Genomic DNA, 23,711 nt, shown 5'->3' on the forward strand with positions numbered 1-23,711 from the left:
TATAGGAAACCCCATTCCTTGTGTTTGTATGGGATTGACATTTCCTCCTCAGGAGCGGGCCTGAGACTTGAGCCTGGCCAATCAGAGTCCTGCATCCTTCTAATGAGAGTGTTCTGGAATGTGATCCAATTAGGGACAATCAGAGTTTTTCCTAAGATTTAACACATGAAAACTGAAAGGAAGCCTCTCTCTTTCTTTGTGACAGGCAAGCAGGGCCTTATTGTGCCTTTTTGTGCCACAAGCACTTTTGCCTTTGTCCATTTTCTTTCCTTTTTTTGAGACGGAGTCTTGCTCTGTCACCCAGGCTAGAGTGCAGTGGCGCGATCTCAGCTCACTGCAAACTCCACCTCCTGGGTTCATGCCATTCTCCTGCTTCAGCCTCCTGAGTAGCTGGGACTACAGGTGCCTGCCACCACGCCTGGCTTTTTTTTTTTTTTTTTTTTTGTATTTTTAATAGAGATGGGGTTTCACCGTGTTAGCCAGGATGGTCTCGATCTCCTGACCTCGTGATCCACCCGCCTCAGCCTCCCAAAGTGCTGAGATTACAGGCGTGAGCCACTGTGCCCGGCTGCCTTTGTCCATTTTCTATAAAAATTAACTAAAAATTAAATTTCACAACTGCATAAAAGTAAATATGTTAATAACATATATTAAAACATTTTCTTTAACTGAAAATCCATTTTTTTCTTATTTTAAAAATATTTAAAACCTTTTTGTGGGATCCTGAAAGTATTGTGAGTCTAAGTATTGTGTGACTACTGTGTGTAATGGGTAAGCTGGCTCTGGCTGTAAGGATGATGGAAGTTAGGGCTCTTCGTGAACATCTTTTTTGGACACAGAGAAGTAGTCCCTGTGAGACTGAGGCCAATGCACAAAGAAAGACAAGATGAGCAGAGGTTAGAGGTAGTCAGAGAGAGAAGAAACTTAATGGTATCATTTTAGCTCCTGGTTCCAGCCACACCTGAAGCTGGCATTACCACTGAACTTTTCAATTATAAGCTCCAGTAAATGCCTTTATTTATTTATTGCTTGAAGTAGTTGGGTTTTTCCAATTAATAACCCACATGTTTGAAATCAGAGGAGGTGTGTTATTTTGTCATTTTTGTGTGTGTGTAGAATTTCTTTTCAGTGGAAAAGGTAGAAACAGCTGTTCCAGGCCTAAGGAATAGTATGAGCAAAGGAACGGTGGTTGAAAGAGCAGGATGTCTGGAGAAGTAAGGAGGGAAGTAGCAGGAAGGGAGACTACTACAGGCTGGGGCTAGTTATGAAGGGCTTAGAGTGCCTGGTTATCAAGGAAAGGGCTTAAGCAAGGGAGTTACATTTTGGAGAGTTTGTTTTGAGCACTGTGTGGAGGTGACTGGTTGGGGAGAGACTCCAGTATCTCTCTGTTAGGAGACTGCCTCAGGGTGGGATCTAGACTAACCTGGTGGATGGAGTGAGGTGAACTGCCTTCTGGGATATTTTGAAGCTGTGTAAGCAGGGCTTTCAGACCTGTCACCTGGGGACATTGGGAGGAGGTGTCATTGAGGACTGTGTTGCAGTTGCAGGAGACAGTCCAGAAGAAATGGCACTATTTCTCCCCTACATTGCCCCATGAGCTGTATCTCTGACCCATCTTGGCTGCCTCCTGGAGACTTTGCTCAAGGACGGTTCTGTGTGTGTGTGTGTGCGTGTGTGTGCACACACATGTTGGTGTGTGTGAGCATATGTGTGTGTGTGCGTGTGTGTGTGTGTGTAAAAGAATGTGGAAGAAGGCACGATTTTGGCTTCTGGGAATCACGATCCCTCCTCGCCTCTCCAACCTGAAACATAACCAGAGTATCCACCCTCTTCATGCCCCATGGAGGCAGCAAAAAGTGCCCTGAGTTGGAGTGGAAAAACCTGGGCTCAAGTCTTAGTTCTGCCCCTACTTTGCAGGAGAAGCTTGAGCAGTCACTCTGAGCCTCCATTCCCTCAACTGTAACGTGAGTTGGGTTAAGCGATTTCTGCGCAAATTTCTGGATCTGAGAATCATCCTTTTCCCCAACTATTTATCCAGTACTTGCTGTGTGTCTCAGATACTGTGCTAGCTATTTTACAGAAAAGATTCCCTTTTAAAAACATGGAGACCTTTACCTGTTATATAGTAGGTGTTCCATAAATATTTGGTGGAAGGAAGAAGGGAGGGGAGGGAGAGGGAGGAAGGAGGAATGAAAGGAAGGATGGATTAATGAAGTTCTGCAGCTGGGATTTGACAACAGGTCTGTGGACCCCAAAGCCTGTTAATATTATTTTTCCTGTCTTGCAAATATGGTGAAAATAATATCTGTCCTAAGGAGCTGCAGAGACTGGGAGCTCAGAAAATTCCCCTTTGCTTGGAAGGCCTGGAGAGGGCTTCCCAACTGAGGGGATCGTCGTCCACCCTGCCCTTCTTCCTTGCTGCCGCCAGCCTATTAAAGGTCTGACACTATCATTGCCTAGGTGAGAGGGACAAATCACAGAAACATCAAAAGGAAAAGATAGAGATACTAGCTGGATTTGAGAAAGGGAGAACATGGAGATATGGAAGGGTCAGAAAACTCCAAATTTTTTTTAACCTAGAGGACCAGGCAAACGGCATATCATTAATAGAAAAAAGGAGGTGGAGAATGAGGGCTGCTTTGAGCAGAGAAAATTATGATCGACCAACACATGGGTAACAAAGAGTGTGAGAATGAACACTCAAAGGGAAAGATGTCTTGTAGCAGAGATCTGGCGTACATGCAGGGCTGGAGGTGGAGTTGGAAAGCTTTGAGTAAGTGTTCCTGAGGGATGGCAAATAGATATCATCTGTCATGCCAGCTCCAATTGATTCTCACTCTCTGCTTGGAGTTCAAGATTCAGAAGGAGTCTGAGGTTGTGCCCAACTCAGAGGGAAAGAGTGCGGTGATTGATTATTGATGTCTGCCATGGACTTGGAAGAGCACGGTGGTATCATGCATTTGTCTTTCCAAGTTAAAAGTGAGTGGTATTTAAAACTTTTTTATTTCAAGGAAACCCAGAGTAAAGAGTTAAACAGTAAAAAGATATATATGCAGGGAGTGAGAAACTGCATTTCATAACACGTCAAATAAAATATGCATGTGTGACCTTCATCTTATAGCTACTTTGGAGAGAGGCAGAGAAAGAAACAAATGAAGAGAGAAATAGATGAGGGTCAGAGAAGCTGCCTGAAGCTGCCTGAATCTGCTCAGGTTAAAGGTCTTTCGCAGAGCAAAGGTTCCTAAGCAAGCAGTAGAATGACTAGGGTGCTTTCTCAGCTCACACGCCTGGGGGGATCATCCTGAAGATTATAACATGGAGAAGTTTTGTGGGGTTGCTCATGGCTTCATGGATTGTGCCCTGAGGAACTCCTGGAGATACCACTCACAGACTACAATGTAAATGACATTCACTAGTTTGCACATCTTCCCTCTTCATAGAGACCTCAGAGGTCAAGCCCACCCTGGAAGGTCCAGCAGTACTCAGGGACCTTGGATGAGGCCTGCTGCACAGTCACCACCACCAGAGACAGAGGTTCATCAGACTCCTGGCATTCTGGAAAGGAGGTCCCACATCCTGGTTTTCAGGGTGGGTGACAGAGGACAGATGTAGGCTTCAGTCTCTGCTTTCATGAGCTGGCAGTTGAAAAGAAATCTAGTGTGGAAGAAGGGGCTGCTATGTGCCTGGCACTGTGCTAGGCACTTTAATGGTTAATTTTCAGTTTTCCTGCAAGGAAGCTGCTGGTGCCGCCTTAGACACTGGGGCTTAGTGAAAGGGAGTAATGTGCCCTGTTAGTAAATGCAGAGTGAGAACTGACCCTGATCTCATTTCTTCTCTTCCCTTTTCTCAGGGGAAGACCCAGTTCCCATTTGGCCTCCAACTCCAGAAAAGCTAGTGTTCCTACTGGGGCCTAGCCATAAGAAGCTTTATTGCTTGCAGAATAAGTGAGGTTGCAGGGGCTCTTCCAGCCCTGCCTAATCCCATATGTACCCCCAACCAGAGCCTCTCCTCTCCCTGACCCCGGACTGCCAGACAACCAAACACGTGGTGCTCAGTCAAAATTGTTGCATGCTGGGCCGGGCACAATGGCTCACACCTGTACTTCCAGCACTTTGGGCAGCCAAGGCAGGAGGATTGCTTGGGCCTAGGAGTTCGAGACCGGGCAACATGGGGTGATCCCATTTCCACAACAACAACAAAAAATTAACCCGGCATGGTGGCACACGCTGTGGTCCTCGCTACTCAGGAGGCTTAGGTGGAGAACTGCTTGAGCCTGGGAGGTCCAGGCTGCAGTGTGATCCAAGATCAAGCCATTGTTCTCCAGCTTAGGCAACGGAGCGAGACCCTGTCTCAAAAAAAAAAAAAAAAAAATTGTTGCATATTGCATAATGGTATCCTCTGGAATCTACCACCAGAATTATGACCAGTGCTGGGCACGGCTTTCTCTCAACAACAAGGCTGAGTGATCAATGCTCCAACAAGCCAATCACAGACTCTACAGCTCAGCCCAGCTCTGAGTGACATGAGCTTTTTGGGGGAGCCCTGGGGATCTAATTCTGGATAAGAAATCACAGAATTTTAGAAATGGAGCCCCTCAGATATTGTCCAGTTTGGTGGTTTTAAACCCTGGATAAATATTAAAGTCCCTGGGGGAGGCCGGGCACCGTGGGTCACACCTGTAATCCCAGCACTTTGGGAGGCTGATGCGGGTGGATCACTTGAGGTCAGGAGTTTGAGACCAGCTTGGCCAACATGGCGAAGCCCCGTCTCTACTAAAAATACAAAAATTAGCCAGGCGTGGTGGTGGACACCTGTAATCCCATCTACTCTGGAGGCTGAAGCACGAGAATCACTTGAACGCAGAAGGTGGAGGTTGCAGTGAGTCGAGATTGTGCCACTGCACTCCATCCTAGGTGACAGAAGGAGCCTCTATCTCAAAAATAAAATAAAATAAACCAGGGGAAACTCCTATACACTGCTGGAGAAAATGCAAAATAGTGCAGCCAGTTTGAAAAACAGCTTGGCAGTTCCTCAAAGAGCTGAACATTAGTTACCATATGACCGAACGAACCCACTTCCAGTATATGCCCAAGAGAAATGAAAACAGCTCCATGAAAAACTTACATGTGAATGTTCATAGCAGCATTATTCATAAGAGCCAACAGGTGGAAACAGCCCAAATATTCATCAACTGATGAATGGATAGACAGAACATGGTCTATCCATACAAAAGAACATTATTCAGCCACAAAAGGGAATGAAATATTAAGCAGGCCATGACATGGATAAACTTTGAAAACATGATATACTACATGAAAGAAGCCAGACACAAAAAGGACAAGTATTATATGATTCCATTTATATAAAACATCTAGAATAGGCAAATCTATAGAGATAGAAAGTGGATTACCGGCTACCTAGGACTAGGCAGGCTGGCGGGCAGGGGGAAGGGGGAGTGACTGCTAATGGGTGTGGAGTTGCTTCTAGGGGTGATGAAAATGTTCTAAAATTATACTGCAGTGATGGTTGCACAACTTGGTGAAAACACTAAAAAACATTAAGTTGTACAATTGATGTGTATCTTAATAAAGCTGATAAAAATATCACAAGGAGAGGTTTTGAAATGTATCAATGCCCAGGCCCTTTCCCAGACTAATGATTTCATAATCTATCTCTAAATCCAATGTGTGGCCAGGGCTGAGAACCATTGCTGTAGTAGTCCAACCTCCTCATTTTACATATGGGGGGATGGGGGCTCGCTACAGGGAGGGAGGTGACCAGGTCACACAGCAGGAACCTGCCTGATCCTGGGACACAGTCCAGACTCCTGCCTCTCTGCTCGCTGCCTCAAGTGTTGCCCATCTGCTGCCTCTTCCCATCTGTCTTGGCTTCTATTTAAGGCAGCAAGTGCACTCATCAGGAAAATCCAAGTCCTCCTCAGAAGCCCCCGGCTAAGACATCCTTGTGTATGTATCTTGTCCTCCCAGCCATACAGTTAACTCTGTAGGAACGGAGACTGTCCATCACATGTTTTCACGTCCTCCACTGTGCTAAGAAAAGTACTAAGCACATAGCAGGTGCTCAACTAATACCGGTTAGACGGAGAACAAAATGAAATATCAGTGCATTTGGTACATATTTGAAGGCCAGCTCTTGTGCCTGGTACTGTGCCATGCACAAGGATAAAGACAAATGAGATGTTATCTTTGCCCTGCATTAGTCTGTTTTCACACTGCTGATAAAGACATACCCGAGACTGGGCAATTTACAAAAGAAAGAGGTTTGATAAATTCACAGTTCCACGTGGCTGGAGAGGCCTCACAATCATAGTGGAAGGTGAAAGGTACATTTCACATGACAGTAGACAAGAAGGAATGAGAGCCAAGCGAAAGAGGAAACGCTTATAAAACCATCGAATCTCATGAGACTTATTCACTACCACAAGAACAGCAGGGGGGAGACTGCCCCCTGATTCAATTATCTCCCACCAGGTCCTTTCCACAACACTTGGGAATTGTGGGAGCTACAATTTGAGATGAGATTTGGGCGAGAACACAGCCGAACCATATCAGCCTTCAAGGAGCTCACTGCTACCTTGATACATGGGATAGGGGTGCCCAACCCAACTGGAACCAACAAGGAAGACTTCCTGGGGTAGTGATGCTTGAAGCACGTCCTGGCTCCTGAAGGATGACGGCAGTGGCTGGGGGAGGGACTGCATAGGGCGGTCTGGGCAGAGGGCACTGCATGTGCTAAGGCCTGGAGTTGGCAATGCATGCTAACTGGTGAGGGGACTTGCCTGAGCTCCGTGTTGGCATGAGAGTGAACTTCCAGCTTTTATTTTTCACATTTGGATTATGAACTCATCAGGAGTTTATGTGTATATTGTGAAGTAAAGTCCTAACTTTTTCTGAAATGGAGAGCCAATTGTTCCAAGATCACCCAAAGAATCATTCACCCGTGCCCCATGAACTTGCGGTGCCATCTTCATATGTGTCCACCATTTTCATGAGTGCTCTCAGATCCTTTCCCTGCTCCCCTGCGACTTACTCTGTTTAAAGGAAACTTTACTTCTCGGGCTCCCTGTCCTCTGGCTTTTACATAGGTTTGGCCAATGGGAGGCACTGACATGGACTGGAGGGTGAATACAGGAGACAAGTCAGGGTATTTCTCCCTCATTTCTTCCTGCCTCTGGTGATGCTTCCAAAAGCAGCCATGAGTTCTCTGTGGCTCCAGCTCCCTCTAGACTGTCTTCCTGCTACCTTAGCTCCTGGGTGCTATAACACTGCCACTTCCCTTTGTCCCTCCAGCTCTAGGAGTGATAAGCAGGTTCTGGTTGTTGCTAACTTATTGGTTACCTCACTGTCCAATTAAGTTTCTTAGTTTTTTCAGCCCTTGTATAACCAATTCCCTGAATTAAATTCCCTCTGTAAGAAATGCCTAGAGTAGTTTCAGTTTTCACATTGCCCATGACTTACATACAATAAAAACCTCTTTTTGGATTCTTCATACATATATATATATATTTTTTTCTTTTACAGACAGGGTTTCCCTCTGTTGCCCAGGCGAGAGTGCAGTGGCACAATCATAGCTCACTTGCAGCCGTGAATTCCTGGGCTCAAGCAATCTTCTCATCTCAGCCTTCCGAGTAACCTACAACTACAGGTGTGCACTACCACACCTGGCTAATTTTTCATTTTTTTTTTGTAGAGACAGGGTCTCATCATGTTGCCCAGGCTGGTCTCAGATCCCGGCCTTAAGCAGTCCACCCACTTCTCATCCTAAAGCGCCGGTATTACAGGTATGAGCCTCTGTGCCTTCATACTTTTATTGTTCTACTAATCTAACCCTATATCAGACTGTCTTAATTACTTTTGTTTTAATATATACACGTATGTGACATTATAAATCTTATTCCCTTTCTCACATCATTATTTTTCTTTTGTTTTTTTTCTTAGCTGTTATCACGTGCCTAGTCTTCTAGATTCCTTTTGTGATAGTAACTTGAATTCTTGAATTCCAGAATTCAAGTTACTTCCAGAAAATCCCACTGGAATTCTGATTTAAAGCATTACATATTATGGATTAATTTGAAAGAATATATTCATAAGGAACATATTTCTCTGCATTTGCTCAGATCTTTCAAAATGTCCTTCAGTTAGAATTTTTAAACTTTTTCTTTAATGTATAGAACATAACTTTATTCCTACCTAGATATTTTTCAGTTTTGTCACAATTGAAAATGAGATCTTTTTAATTATTACATATCCCCTAATTTTTTTTTTTTTGTTTGAGACGGAGTCTCGCTCTGTCATCAGGCTGGGGTGCAGTGGCGTGATCTCGGCTCACTGCAACCTCCGCCTCCTGGATTCAAGCGATTCTCCTGCCTCAGCCTCCTGAGTAGCTTGGACTACAGGCGTGCATCACCATGCCCAGCTAATTTTTGTATTTTTAGTAGAGACGGGGTTTCACCATGTTGGCCAGGATGGTCTCGATCTCTTGACCTCGTGATCTGCCCACCTCGGCCTCCCAAAGTGCTGGGATTACAGGTGTGAGCCACCACGCCTGGCCCCTATCGTCTAATTTTTTAATGACTAGATGGATATACAAAGCTGCTGACTTTAGGATATTTCTGCCTCTGACCACTTTGCACAACTCTCATCAGTTGGAATTCACTTGGATTTTAAGAAGAGAATCACGTGAATTTTGTTTCTTCCTTTCCAGTAGTTATTCCTAATTTTGTTTTCTTGGCTTATTCCATTGGTAAGGTCTCCAGAATAATATTGAATATCAGCAGTTATCCTTGCCTTATTTCTGAAGTTTATACATTATCTAGTGTTTCACCATTAAATGTCAGTTTCTGACAAATTCTACTTATCAGGTTAGACAGTTCTTCCACTCTTAGCTTACTAAAAATCTTGAAAGATTAGCATGACTTATTCTCAGCAAATCTGTGCTGTTCCTAAGTCAACACTGCTTCCTTTACTAAGTGCTTACAATAGACTCTGTTCTCAAACTTTCCTCAGTATTGCAATCCAGCTTATCAGTCTAGTTTTTGGAATTCACGCTCCAAAAAAAACTGTCCATCTACTTGTCTAGCATTTTCCCAAGACTTTTTCAAAGGTATTGATGCTGACTCAGCAATGACAAGTGCAAATTTTCTCAGTGTTTTGGGAGACCATTTTTCTGAGCCTAAAGACTTGAGCTAATCAAAAAGCAGTAAAATATTTCCTGACTACTCTTTCTCTTATCTTGGACTTCAATTTTCTTCTGTTTGTTCTCTTCACTCTCTGCAGTTAGTATAGTGACTAGCTTCCTTGTTGAAAAAGAAAAAAGCACAACAAAAGTTGGGTAGCTCTGCTTCTGCCGGTTAGTCTCACATACCATCCTCAAAACTGGGTGTCATTATATTGCTCATCTTTTTGCCCCAACTGAAGTGAGCATCTACAAAACTTTGGAGTCCTTAAAAAAAAAGTTCTGTGCCCCTTTGTTTTTGATCATATGTTCCACCTTCCTACTCTTTAAAATACTATTACAAATTGTGGGTTCATCTGAGAGGCTCATAAAGCCTTTCTCTTTCTGATTATCTATGCTTTCTAAATTCACAGCCCATGTAAAAAAATATTCAAGTCTATTTTCCATGACATTTTGAAATTGGATTTTCTAAACAGTAAAATATATATGATGTGATTATTTCACACTGCATACCTGTTTCAAAACATCTCATATACCCCATAAATACATACACCTAATATGTACGCACACAAATTAATTTTAAAAAAGAATATAAACAACAAGAAGAAAAAGAATATGTGGAGAATTAAGCCCTGGATTTCACTCACTTCATGTTAATGATTCTGAGATGTCAGGGTTTTTTTCTTCCATGGATCTTGTTACTTACACATTTCCAATGCAGTCTTCCTTGCTGGCTAGAATTTACAACAGTAATACCTGCAGGGTTTCTTCTACCTCCTAAGCAACCAAATCATCAGCCAGGCAGGCCAAGAAATCAACAGATTCCCCACCTTTAACAGAATGCCCATGTCTGGATGGTCAAGAAGTCCCCCATAGGTACTATGCCAGCTGATGCAGTAGGAAATACAATGAACATCCCCTATCCAAAGTCGCATACATCTCGTCTGGATTGCTCAGTGCGCCCATATCAAGTGCTGCCTGAACTCGGACTTACTCCTCATCTCTTTATGTCATGCGTCTTAACTCCAAGTTGGGGTTCCTGGCGGCAGGATCAGTGTATATGTAGCCCACACAGTAGACTCACAGGTAGCACACAAGTTCTCCACACACCTTCTGGAGGAGCTGGTTGAGACAAACTGGTTCCTGTTTTACTTTTAGCCTCAATGGGGACAATTCCATATTCCTAATCAGAACTAACACATTGGGGATAAGCTGACAAGGACCTCAGTGGAACTTTCCAACTGGTAAGCCTCAGAAGGGTTGCAAGTGGGCTGAACCACTTATTCTCCCAGTCCTTGGAGTAAGTGGGCAGGACATGGGGAGCCTGGAGCTTCAAGCAGCCTTGTCTGCTTGTCCCAGCATGCTATACATCACTTTCTATGTGTGCCAAGGACAAGAAAAAGTCAGGAAGCCCTGCCACTAGTCCATACCCAGTCCATTCGCCCGGAACTGTGGCTCTCCAACTGGGACTCTCTTACGAGAATTCACTCAAGTAGTGTGTTTTTACAGCAGATGGTGTCAGCCAGAATCATACCTCCTGACTGAACACCAGTGCATTAATCATGCTCTTTAAATATTCACAGAGCAAAAAAACCCAAAAGCTAACATTTTTGAGTGCCTAGTACTTTACCATCAGTTAACTTAGTTAATCTTCCAACAACCATTTGAAGAAAGGACAATTATTATTATCTTCATTTTATACATAAGGAAAGAGGAGCAGAAAGACCAAGGAGCTTTCCTCAAGTCACAAAGCTAGTAAATGGCAGAGGTGGGATTTGAACCCAGGTAACCTGGGCTCTCTGAATTGCTAGGCAATACTGCTTTGCCATGTGTTTGGAAGGAGCAATCTAATGACAAAAAAGGAACACGCGTTGGCACTTAGCTTGGCTTTGGTGCTGTTTGCCTACGTGACCTTAGGTAACTCACTTATCTGGGTGGCAGACACTGCATTTTTGGACATTAAGCATTTGTATGCCAGGAACTATAGCTCAGTGATATAATTTGATCTGTGCCATGTCCGACTGAGAGATGAGAGAAAGTACAATTTACTCATTCTGGTTTCCCAGATAGCTGTGGCTTATTTCAATTTTAATTTGGTCGAGACTAAACAGACTGATATATTGTTACATGTTCTTATTGAATTCAGGGAAAGCATACTATTTGGCAGCAAATAGAGTCTATATTTGAAACACTGTACTTTCTTCATAATGGATTTTCGAAGAAAATTCTATCGACATCTTAGAAGTGTGGTACGTTATGAATGTGGCATCTATTAATCAGGGATGATTTCTTATAGCAACTTAGTGGTCTTATTTCTTAAAAAAAGACTAGCGAGAAGGTTGACTCTACTTCATCTTTCTCTTCAGAAAAGGTCAAAATTGGCCACACGTGGCGGCTCACGCCTGTAATCCCAACACTGGGAGGCCAATGCAGGCGGATCACCTGAGTTCAGGGGTTCGAGACCAGCCTGGCCAACAATCAGGGTGAAAACCCATCTCTACTAAAAATACAAAATTAGCCGGGTATAGTGGCGCACGCCTGTAGTCCCAGCTACCCAGGAGAACGAGGTGGGAGAATTGCTTGAATCCGGGAGGTGGAGGTTGCAGTGAGCCAAGATTGCGCCATTGCACTCCAGCCTGGGTGACGAGTGAAACTCCATCTCAAAAAAACAAAAAACAAAACAAAAAGGTCAAAACTGCATTTTTTGGGTGTAGTTTAGATTCCTTTATAGAGACTAATTGGCACAAAACTTTTCCAAATTTGCATTTCTTTCAAGAAATGTTCCAAACAATCAACTTTGCAAGCTATTCTGGTGCTAGCACAGTTGATGTATGAATCCATGCTAGATGGGGAGCTCTCAATCTGATGATGATTAGCTACCTGGAGCCAAAGATGGCATCTTCTTCAACATACCAGCACTGCATAGAAACATAGCAGAACTTTATTCAATTAATTAGTTCCAGTGCATTAAAATTTAATTCTCCTTAGGTAATTTATCAAATATCTATTCATAAAAGTTGCACTTTTGACATGAATTCCCTACTTGTTCCTAACTACATTATGTAGTCTCTGCAAAACTGCAGAGTAACATCCCACATCCTAAGGACTGACAAGAGCCTTTGGGGTTCAGTAATTCCTGGGTCTGAGTCCTGTGTGAGGTAGGACAGGATATGTGCTTCCATCTCTGAGTCTGGAATTTTCTTTTGGCAAACAACTATCAAATGATTTCAATAAATAGGTGTAAGCAGGTCCCGACATTTTTCTGCCAGAAAGGCTGTTTTGTTGTGATGCTATTCTTGCTAGGTTTTGCAATGGCTTCCTCACTGTGTGTGTGCCTTCACAGGTGTGCATGTGTGTGCAGTCCAGAGAATTACTATTTCATGAGTTGGTTTTTGCTCAGAGGCTCATGACCAAGTTTATTCAATCTTTTTCTTGCCTAAAGAAAAAAAAAACAACACAAATATAGTCGTTTTGCCTTGCAACAGTCACTTCTAATAAGCTGAACTTTTCATTCTGGGTTTCTTTCTTTTTTTTGATGGAGTATTGCTCTGTCGCCCAGGCTGGAGTGCAGTGGCACAATCTCGGCTCACTGCAACCTCTGCCTCCCAGGTTCAAGTGATTCTCCTGCCTCAGACCCCCCGAGTAGCTGGGATTACAGGTGTGTGCCACCACGCCTGGCTAATTTTTGTATTTTTAGTAGAGACGGAGTTTCGCTATGCTGGCCAGGCTGGTCTCAAACTCTTGGCCTCAAATGATCTGCCCACCTCGGCCTCCCAAAGTGCTGGGATTACAGGCATGAGCCACTGTGCCCGGTCACTTCTGGGTTTCTTACAGATTTTTTTTTTTTTTTTGCCTCTCATTTCTGTGTTCCTGTGCCTTTATTCTGTTTTTTCAGGTGGCAACAGCATTAACAGACTTTCCCCTAACCACTTCTTTAAATACATCCTCAAACAGTATTATATGAGAGCCCCCAAAGGGACAGTAAGACAAAAATAATAATTGTCACAAAAGCTCAGCTGTGAGTGTAAAATAATGTCCACATAGCAGATTATTTGTCATCCTGTGCACTCTGACAGAGCTACGGCAGACTCAGGCATGAGCTGGAAAGTGTTATTTTTCCACTCCCCAGACGCCATCCGGCTCACTGAATGAATGAAATTAAAACATTATTCATCCTGGAATGTAGTTCAGGTTAGATGAATAAGATGCATAATCTGTTAAGAGTAGGTTTTAGACATTCTAATTGCACAAGACACCAGTGTGAGCCAGAGTTGGAGCTGAACACTGGGTATGTGTTTCTAGGGTGATACAGATGAGGATTAATTTATTTTGGTATTCATTAGTGCTTAAAAATTTCCTCAAATGATTCTCTCTCTGTTACCCAATTCTTGCAGGTTTTTCAGAAGCTTCTATTATGAACATCCTTAGCCTCCGAAGCCGTAACACTGATATGAATTTTAAGGGCTTGATGGTTTAATTGCCTTTAATACAGACAGTGTCCATTATTCAGCCAGGGAATGGAGCTGGTTGAGCATTAGCATAGCAACACCTCTTCCTTCTGAGGTCTCAGTGCAGAACGTGGATGTTTAAAGCATTCACCATTCAGTAGGGGACGATTAGGAGGTTTCTGTGGGTTTCTTATAACATGAGCCTACAGGGATGTTCCTCTAATTATTCTAATCCTTTTTTAGTGGATGGCCTGGACTACAGCAGTTTTAATATTTTAAATTCTGCAGCCTTTCATCCAATAAAACCACAGGTGACTCTTGGGATGTGGCTGTAATATATTGGAACTTTAATTGTAACTAGAAGTACATCCACCCTTCCTTAGTCAATGCACCAGGGAAATCATGATGTCTGGGCGGGCATCTAAGAAGCCTGAGTGGAAAGTTCTCAATACCCTCCCAAACAGGAAAGGAAACACAGACATTAGAAATCAATTCCTTTGCCTTTGCTATCTTTATGTTGCCCACATTCCCTTTTTCGGCTCTGCAGGGCAGTATCATGCTGACTGTTACCTGAATTTCTGGAAACCTACTTTTTTTTTTGAGACAGAGTCTCGCTCTGTCACCCAGGCTGGAATGCAGTGGTGTGATTTTGGCTTACTGCAGCCTCCACCTCCCAGGTTCAAGCGATTCTCCTGTCTCAGACTCCTGAGTAGCTGGGGTTACAGGCATGCGCCACCAGGTCCAGCTAATTGTTTGTATTTTTAGTAGAGATGGGGTTTTGCCATGTTGGCCAGGCTAGTCTTGAACTCCTGACCTCAGGCGATCCACCAACCTCGGCCTCCCAAAGTGCTAGGATTACAGGCATGAGCCACCACGCTTGGCCTGGAAACCTACTTTCAAAAAAATTGTCTGGTAAATATCAACTCATTCAAACCCTCCCTTTACTCACTATTATAAATGCTAAGATGATATGGTTAATTGTACTTCATCAGCCTGATCTTTATTAACGAGCATGACTCAAGAACAGGGGTTTCAGATGGTTCACAGAAAACATATAACAAACCATCTTTAGAAAGATTAAAAGGTGCATAGCCTTGTTCATAGAGAAATGTAATTAAAACAGAAATTCTGGATTTTACCCATCAGACTAAGTTTAAAAAAAAAAAAAAGCTAGAAAAGGCTATGATTTGCTTCCTGTGAGGTCACAAAGGCATTGTCATAATTGCTGGGGGTGTCTGTGGGCTGGGGGGAGTATAAACAGGGGAATATATTTGGAGAGAAATTTCATTAGACAATATCCAACTTAAATATGCACATACCTTTTGACCTGGATGCTACTTCGAGGGAATTTATTCTACAGATAGATTTGTTCAAGTGCACAAACACAAGGTACAAGAATGGCAGCACTACTGTAACTTGAGGGAGTTGATGCAGCTTAAATGTCCATCAATATTGATTGGTTAAATAAATATACGCTCGTTTATATATGGAGTAGCTCTAGATTGACAAGGAAAAATGCTAACAATGTTTGCTTCCAAAGAAAACTGGGGAATAAGAAGGTGAAAAGGAAAAGTAACTTTTGGCTATTTGTATTTGAATTTTTACTACTGTTTGTATTATCTATCTTAAAAAAGGCAACAGGCCAGGTGCAGTAGCTCTCCCCTGTAAACCCAGTATTTGGGGAGGCCAAGGCAAGAGGATTGCTTGAGCCCAGGAGTTCAGACCAGCCTATGCAACATGGCAAGACCCCATCTCTACAAAAATTTTTTTAAAATTTAGCAAAGCATGGTGGTGCATGCCAGCTACTCAGGAGGCTGAAGTGAGAGGATCACTTGAGCCCCGGAGGTGGAGGCTGCAGTGGGCCATGATCGCACCACTGCACTCCAGCCTGGGTGACAGAGAGAGACCCTGTCTCAAAAACAAATAAACAAGCAAAACAACAACAAAATGGCAACAAAGCACACTGGTTCCCTTTTGTTACTAACTTTCCACTCAGTCTCCTAATAGTTAAAATCTTCCTCCAATTCGTCTAAGATGAAATCCCAAATTAGACAAGGTGGAAATGGAGCAGACGCTCTGTTTCAATTCTCCAAGCCTCTGAGTCCCAATCGTACCAGCAGAATGGACTCTCAGCCATCTCACCAATTCTTTACTCTATGCCAATTCTGCCATGTGCAGATGGGAAAGCATTGTCCACATTCTGCCTGGACAGTTATTTCCTAGTATTCTTGGACAGAAATATCATTTCTATTTCTTTTTTATTTCCTCAAAAGATCCCCATGGTGTTTCTGCTCTGAGTTTGTTAGTTTCAAAGAGACATGTCTTTATATATGTGTTAATGCTCTTACATCTGATCTGTCCTTTGGAACCAAACACCCCTTTCCCTTGCTAAACTTAGAATATACATCTCAAGCCATCAATCTATTGGAAATACCATTTCTTCAGCTAGAATTTTTTTTTTTTTTTTTAGATAGAGTCTCACACTGTCACCCAGACTGGAGTGCAATGGCGTGATCTTGGCTCACTGCAACCTCTGCCTCCCTGGTTCAAGCCATTCTTCTGCCTCAGTCTCCCAAGTAGCTGGGACTACAGGCACACCCACCACGCCCGGCTAGTTTTTGCATTTTTAGTGGAGGCAGGGTTTCACCATGTTGGCCAGGCTGGTCACAAACTCCTGACCTTGAAAGATCCACCTGCCTTGGCCTCCCAAAGTGCTGGGATTACAGGTGTGATTTACCACACCCGGCCTTGAGCTATTTTGAATCTCTTTGGCCTGTTTCTGTCCACATGGACAGCTACGACCTTACATCTCAAAAACGACTAAAAATTCTTACCATCTAGCATCAAACACCGTGCAAAACGTCTTTTGTATATAATGTCAGTTATTGATAATTCTCTTATCAGTGAGATACTGGTAAATTCCATCTGGGGATGAGGAAAATGAGCTGTCCAGAAGAAATTGGCCAAAGGTGCCATGGCTAGTAAGTGGCAAAGCTGGGATTCAAACCGTGTGAGATTCCAAAGCTTCCACACTTCACCTAATCAGAGAACTACAGGGCTCTTGTCCCTTGACAAAACCAGACCACCACCCTGTGGACCCTTTAATCCTTCTCTCATCTGGCTGGCAATGTCTTGCCATTTTACTTCTGCAAACTTCCATATGTTTCCCAATCATGGGCTCCAGTCTTAGCCCAGGTGCTTAGACTGGTGTATACACATACCCTGTCCTTCTCCAACAGCTGGAATTCACTAGTCCCTTGCTTCTGAAGTGGGAAGGGAGGGCAGAACACAGACTTGGTTTGATAGATTGCAAGGGGCCGGTTAATGATGAAATTAAAGCCATATAAAGAACCACTAGAATGCTCACATTCTTCTGCTTCACCTTGGGCCTAAGGAAGTGCACAGCTTTGCTGAGCAGACAGATCTAGTTACTTATTATGATGTGTCCATCCATTGACTTAACATTATGCCTATAAAAAAAAAAAAAAAAAAGAGAGTTGACCTCTACTGAGAGTTAAAATTGAGGCATTAAAATAAGGATGAACACAAGCAGATAAGTAGCTTTGCTTTCCCAAAGTGAAAAGCAAACCTGGACTGCCCACCTCAGGCTGTCCTGGGCTGTTAAAATGCAGGATCTTGGGTCTTACCACTGAACATTTAGAATGCCGCAATCCACATTTTTAGTAAGTTGTCCAAGCCATTCTTTAGCTCCCTAATTTTGGCAGAAGTGGGCCTATTTGCAGAACTATTGAGGATTTCTTTTGCTAAGGCTTAGCTGAATGTCCATTTTACATGTTTGTCTTTTTGATACCCCCCAGGGTTTCTTAAAATGTGCCATTTCTCATGTGCAAGGGACCTTTAACAGTGACTTGCTTTTTCTCTCCGCCCCCTTATGCTTCGCCTCTGCATCTGTCCACTGCCTCCTGTAGCGAGACAGTGGAAGCAAATCATCCTAGACCAATGTAGGGTATTTTCGTGGTACGTTTGGAAGACTTGGTCAGCCAGGGAATTGATTTAGAACTCTTAAGTTTGGGAAATACCGATCCGAAGGGATCAATATGGCTGTTCAGGGAGTTCTTTAACGAGCTCAGATTTTAAAGGACTAGTTAAAAGCTGTAAAGTCAAGGGCAACAAAACGACTCTGTCATTACTCGTGTTCAGAGTGGGACCCAGGAGGCTGGAGTCACTGACCTGGAAGGATGGTGCAATATTAACAGACAAGAAGGACTGAGAGGAATTCCAACACTGTCCTTATTCCTCCATCTTTGTGGTTAAGGAGAACCATCTTCAACAGAAATGGTAGACCAATAAATGAAATAGGTAAAAGGGTTTTGAAGACCAAGGTAATTAATTACCTGGCAGGATTTAGAAACTTCTGGCATGAATTACATCAATCAAATGACAACTGTCAATACACTGTTGGATATTCTAAGGGACCACAGAAACATGAATAGATGATAAACCAGTACATACCTGAGTTCCAAAATGTAAAAGTTAATTCCATTAGTCATGGAATAGTGAGTGTAGTTTTACTGTCAAGTAATATTCCAGAAGACATTGTTCATTTGTGAGCTCTTTGGAAGGAAGCCATAGAGTGGATCGTCTCAAATAAGCAGTGGTTCATTAAGAATAATGTCCAATCTCTGCTTCTTTGAAAATGGGACTACTGCTGAATGATGCCTGTGCGGACACGATTTTTAGACTGGGGGAGGGGTGGTAAGGTGTGGAGAGGGTTACTAGACCACTGGAGGGGGTGTGTTTGGGGAGAAGGCAGTAAACAGCGTTATTAGATCACAGGTGACGGAGATGAACAAGGTTACCAGCCCTGGTGTGTGTGTGTGGGAGGTATGGACAGTTATGACTGGTAGCGGTGATGGTGGAGGGAACATGGTTACCAGGCCACACTGGTGGGGGCTGTATGGACAGTTAGCTACCTACCGGTGTGGTGGTAATGCAGATGGACAGGGGTTACTAGATGGCTGGAGGGAGTGGATGGCTCTCTGGTTAGCAATTAGATTTCAGTGGAGTGAACTGTTCAACATCATCTAGCAGTCTCACGCAGATGTGGATCCCCACGGTTGCAAATGGTGGGATGAAAGGTGAGAGGCAAGAGAGCACTGCAGTTGAGACCACAGGCTCTGGAATACAGGCTGCTTGGTTAAACTCTAAGCCTGAGCTTCCCTATCTATGAAAAACAGGATACTACCCATCTCACAGAGTAGTCAGGAAGTGAAGTGACACATGCAGAATGCAAAGCCTAGCATTAGATGACTAGCCCCTATGTATTAGTGCAGATCAATGTCTACCTACCGGGGTTTCCAATGTCGCGTGGCTGGACTTTCTTCTGCCCTGTACAGCATGATACGAATGCCTCAAATGAGAACACAGTTGACACACTGAGTAATATTCAGATGATGAAACTGAATCTAGAAGTCACATGGTGGTCAATGTCCTACTCACAGTATGATGCCCCCATACTGGATAAGGTTGTTCAGATACCTTCAGACCAGCCCAGAGATGATGTATTATTGCCTGTTATCTGGTTAGACATCTCCTTTCAAATGAATGTGGAATAATCCATTTGCTGAGCAGACATTCATTGAGCACCTGCTATCTGTCAGGTGCTGGGGAACAAAGGCAAGTAAGACACAAAGCTCAGACTGATGCAGTGTACAGGTTCCAGGATGAGATAAACAAAAGAGCCCATTTTAATACAAAGCTGTAAGTGCAATGTTGCTATAGTTGGGGGTAGAAAGGGAGGGGGTTATTACTGGAACATAGAAATTAACCCGATTTGCAGAGGTGGGGCCGTCAGAGTCCCTGGGAGATGTCTGGGCAGAGGCAGACATTGAGCAGGAGTTAGGGGAAGGGATGGGAGTGACAGAATTCTAGGCAGAAGGAACAGTATTTGCAAAGGCACAGATGTGAGTAACAGCAGGGTGTGGTGCATGCCAGGAACCACAAGCAATTTGGCATTGAAGGATTTTCAACAGTATGGTGAGAAATGGGGGATATATGCTAGAGCAAGAGGATGGAGACACAGAGTGGGGAATTCCACAGAGAGGCCCTTGGACTTCATCCTCAGGGTAATGGCAAGCACTGTAATGGCACAGGCAGACTGTGTTTTAGAAAGATCACTCTAGTGACTGGGAGGAGCATGAGCTTGTCAGGAGCAACTGGAGTCAGGGAGATGAGGAAGGGCACCTCTGAGCCAGAGAAAAGATGCTCATATGGGATCCATGCCAGTAAGGAGAGAGAGGAAAGCCCAAGTATGAATACCAAGGCAGAGGTGAACAGACCTAGGTACTGTTTGGATATGGGTGGCAACAGGGAGAAGAGTTGTAGATGATGTATACATTCTCACTGCGGGTAAAAAGCAGAGTTCAGGCAGAAGAAGAGTTTTGTGGGAGGAGGGTAAAAGATGATCAATCTGATTTTTGATAGGTGGAGTTTGAGGTGTACACAGGATACCCAAGTTGAAATGTCAGTCCAAAAGTTCACAGGACAGTCTGGGTTACAGAGGATGGTTTCAGAGTCAACAGCATTATAAAATCATGACAGAATGAGAAGACTTGGGTAGACTGTGGTGAAAAGAGCAGTGAGCAGAAGAAAGACCTTTAGAAAACACCAACAGGTAATAGGATGGCAGAAAAGGAGGCTGTTAAGACGGAACTGGTCAACTGCTGTAGAGAAAGGTCCACTAAGTTAAGGAATGAAAAGTGTACACTTCATTTAACAATCAGGATGTCAGAAGTATGCATACTGGTGAGGCTTCTTGGTTGCAGACAACTGAAACCACTCAAGTTGCTTTAAGCAGAGAGGTATTTATTAGAGGGTATTAGATGGCATACACAATTTCCAGGAGCCCACAGATAAGGGTATGGATGCCTTCCTGCCAGGAAGAGCTCAAGTAGCCAGGACAAACACCCACCTTTACAGGACTATTACTGAGGAAATCCCACTGCCACCACTTCTCTCTACTCAGCACCTGTGACAGGCAGGACAACCTTCACCAGAGTTGCCCCAGATGAAGAAAGGCATCAGCTGCTGTGCCTATAAGATCCACTCTTGCCAAGAGCAGCCTCATTCTAGGATGATCTTGCTCCACCCACCTAACTGAATGCTCACCTTCAGACTTCCAAAAGCCAACTGTTCTGTTACCAAGGTCATTCACAAATGAGACTTCTGCATAGCAACAAGAATCAATTTTAAAAAAAATGAAGATGGAGTCAAAAAAAAAGCAAGAATAATCTTTATTCCTTGGAAACACATTTGTAAAAATGCTATCAATAAGATGAAAAATTCAGAACACATTTATTTGTATGCAGCACATACACTGAGGATCAGAACGTCTGCTAAAATGGAATACACCTGTAAACAAATACCTTAGGGAGAGTTTATAGGTAGTCAGCTCCACTGTGCAAGGTACGCAGCTGATACCTTCTTGCTGAATAGATTTTTGTAGTAGCCAAAAAAGATCAGATTTTAGTAACAAAATATCTCAAAGGATGTCAAACGTTTTTTAGAGGGCCTAACATGGGCAAAATTACAATTACATATATAAAAATGGCACAAGAATCAACTGATTTCACAGAAATACTAATAAAACATTTCGGGTCTATTATTAAGAGAAAAAATTGTTTGACTCAGGGCTTGAAATGGGGGAAATAAATATTTTGGTACAAGCTTTAACCTAAAAGACAACACATTGATTTCTGGTTCTACGAACAGACTAGGGCAGCACCCATCTCATCCTACTCTACAGAATGCTTTGGCACAACTTCAAGAAAACCTTATATGCTTTCATTTGAGCCATAAACGATCTTGACTGCACGTTGCTTTTTAAGAGTGAAGTCTAGGGTAAAAACCAATCCCCCAATTTTGACAGCGTGTATTCACAATTACGTCTTCTGAAATCATGCAAGTTAGCAGCACCAATCATTAAGACATTAAAAATTATTCTCATACTTGAGCAGCAAATTCTATCAAAACAAATGCTATGCAATTTAAGATTAGTACAACTGCTTAAATTCAAAGTAGCTCAACTGCTTTAAGATGTGCAATTCAAAGTCCCTCTGTATTTATATAACATCTAATAAGTTATATACTTTATTTAGCTTCTGAAAGGAGTAACTCTGTCAAGGAAGTGGGTATTGCAGTTTTCCTTGTGATAAAATTAGTTTGAATATATGGCCTCAACCTAAACAAAATGAAATGTTAACAAATTGCAGAATTTTAGAGTTGGAAAGGACCTTGGAGATCACTTAGTCCAACCCTCTCTTTTCATTTGGGGAAAATGAGGTCAATGAAGGGGAAATGACTCGTCCAGGCCACACTAGGGAAACTGGACCCTAGCAATCTCAACTTCTACGACAGGAATATATGCTGAGCAATCTTCCCAAGCTCTTCTGGTTTTATTTGCTCCCATTAATTAAATAACAAAGAACATCAGGTACATGGTAAAATGATAAACATAGACTTTGACTCCAATTTTAAAATCAGAACATCAAAATGATTCCTGAGCCTTTAACTACCTTCATTTTAATGAGAATGCAGTCAACAGTAAATTATGACAAGCTATAGTGGTTTCATCTTCAAATATTTACATGGACACCGAAAACACCTTTCAGGACTACTCGTTAAAGACACTCGTACAAACACATCCATCCATGTGAGGCCATGACACTTTTCATGGAATGCAATGAAACTATGAAGGTGAATGGAAGAGAGATGCTTCAGTCTCTCAAAGTGCAGTCATGAGTTTATCTCGATACATCATACTTTGCATCCCTCCTAAGTTCTTCTGGTTCTTGTCGTGGACATAATCAAAATGGCTGTCATCTCCACTGGCCGATGCTTTCCAATGCGACCTGTCATCCTGAAAGGATGGCCTGTTTTGTTTGCAGAGTGAATGGTTAGTGGGAGAATGGAAGAAAACGCAGAAATGTAAGTGAAACAACACAAGCACAAAGGAAATGGGGCAGGGGGAGCCATGCGCCATGTGAATGGGGATGGCTATGAATGGAAATGAATGGATTTCCTACGTGAGAATTTTAAAAGTTCAGATGCAGATCACCTATGAACTTCCAAGCAGAGCCAGGGTCTGTCTATGGTCAAGTCATCATTTCTCAAAGGGTGTCTCATGGGTCAAGTCCGTCTGGAGAAAGCTAAGTGAAGGTGGAAAATGTTCCACTACTACAGGGCTGCTTGGAGGCATGCCAGCGTGCACCATGAATGCCGCAGGCAGCATTTGCCAAAACTGTTGGACTAACAAACTCTGTTTTCATGGGGTATATTTGTAGAGGTTGAAAATACACAAAACGTTGGGCCCCACCCCACAGATTCTGATCCAGTAGGTCTGGGGTGGGGCTGAGAATTTGCATTAACAAGCTTCCAGATGACACTAAAGCTGCCAATAGCAGGCCCACCCCAGAGAGGCACTGTTTACGGCTTTCCTCAGAAGGCCTGCTGCCAGGCCATGCCTCAGAAGGAAACTAACATGATAAAACAGGCAATGATAAGCACAAACTTTTGTAAAAACAATGTTAATTAAAATAGCGTTTCTATAAATCTCTTCTGTTTCTTATGTCTGAAGAATAAAGCACCTTTGAAACACAGCAAGATTTAGAATTATTACTCCACCAACCTAATCTGCTTTAAAAAGTTAAGTGACTACCAAGTGTTTATAAACAAACACACTTTGGGGTTACAAAATTCCCCAACAAACTTTTTTTTGGCCTTGCTCTAAGTGGGTTTATTTCCATCATTTTATTCTCCATACTTTCTCAGAGAAAGGCTAGCAACCTCACCTTTATGCAAACTGAACTTGCCAACTATGTTTCTGAAATAGCTTCACACATAAACACCAATTAAGACTGATCTAAAATTCAAATCTTAAAAGGAACATTTGCTTTAACAAAGCTAGCCTTAAAAAAAAAAAAAAAAAAAAAAAAAACCTGTCAAGCCTAACTATAAACACAGTCCAGCAGATGCCAGTTGGCTTAGAAAGGATTATGGTAGGTTGGGGCCAAGGTTGGTAAATGGCAGCCCTCGGCCCAATCCCACTGT

General features: G+C 42.9%; 1 protein-coding gene across 4 annotated transcripts in view; it reads right to left on the reverse strand.

The window, feature by feature from the left end:
• EPB41L4B (erythrocyte membrane protein band 4.1 like 4B) overlaps nucleotides 1-23,711 on the reverse strand; it is a 150,805-nt gene that overhangs the window by 49,186 nt on the left and 77,908 nt on the right. Inside the window, exon 16 of one of the 4 annotated variants that reach the window (XM_024252800.3) lies at nucleotides 20,451-22,534. The exons of the other annotated variants lie outside the window; for them this stretch is intronic. Within the exon in view, the coding sequence (XP_024108568.1) occupies nucleotides 22,387-22,534 (148 nt within the window). The 3' untranslated portion in view covers nucleotides 20,451-22,386. Of the gene's footprint in view, nucleotides 1-20,450; nucleotides 22,535-23,711 lie in introns of those variants that run through there. 4 annotated transcript variants of the gene reach the window in all.

Source organism: Pongo abelii, chromosome 13 (assembly GCF_028885655.2).
Source record: "Pongo abelii isolate AG06213 chromosome 13, NHGRI_mPonAbe1-v2.0_pri, whole genome shotgun sequence".
NCBI classification, from domain to species: domain Eukaryota; kingdom Metazoa; phylum Chordata; class Mammalia; order Primates; family Hominidae; genus Pongo; species Pongo abelii.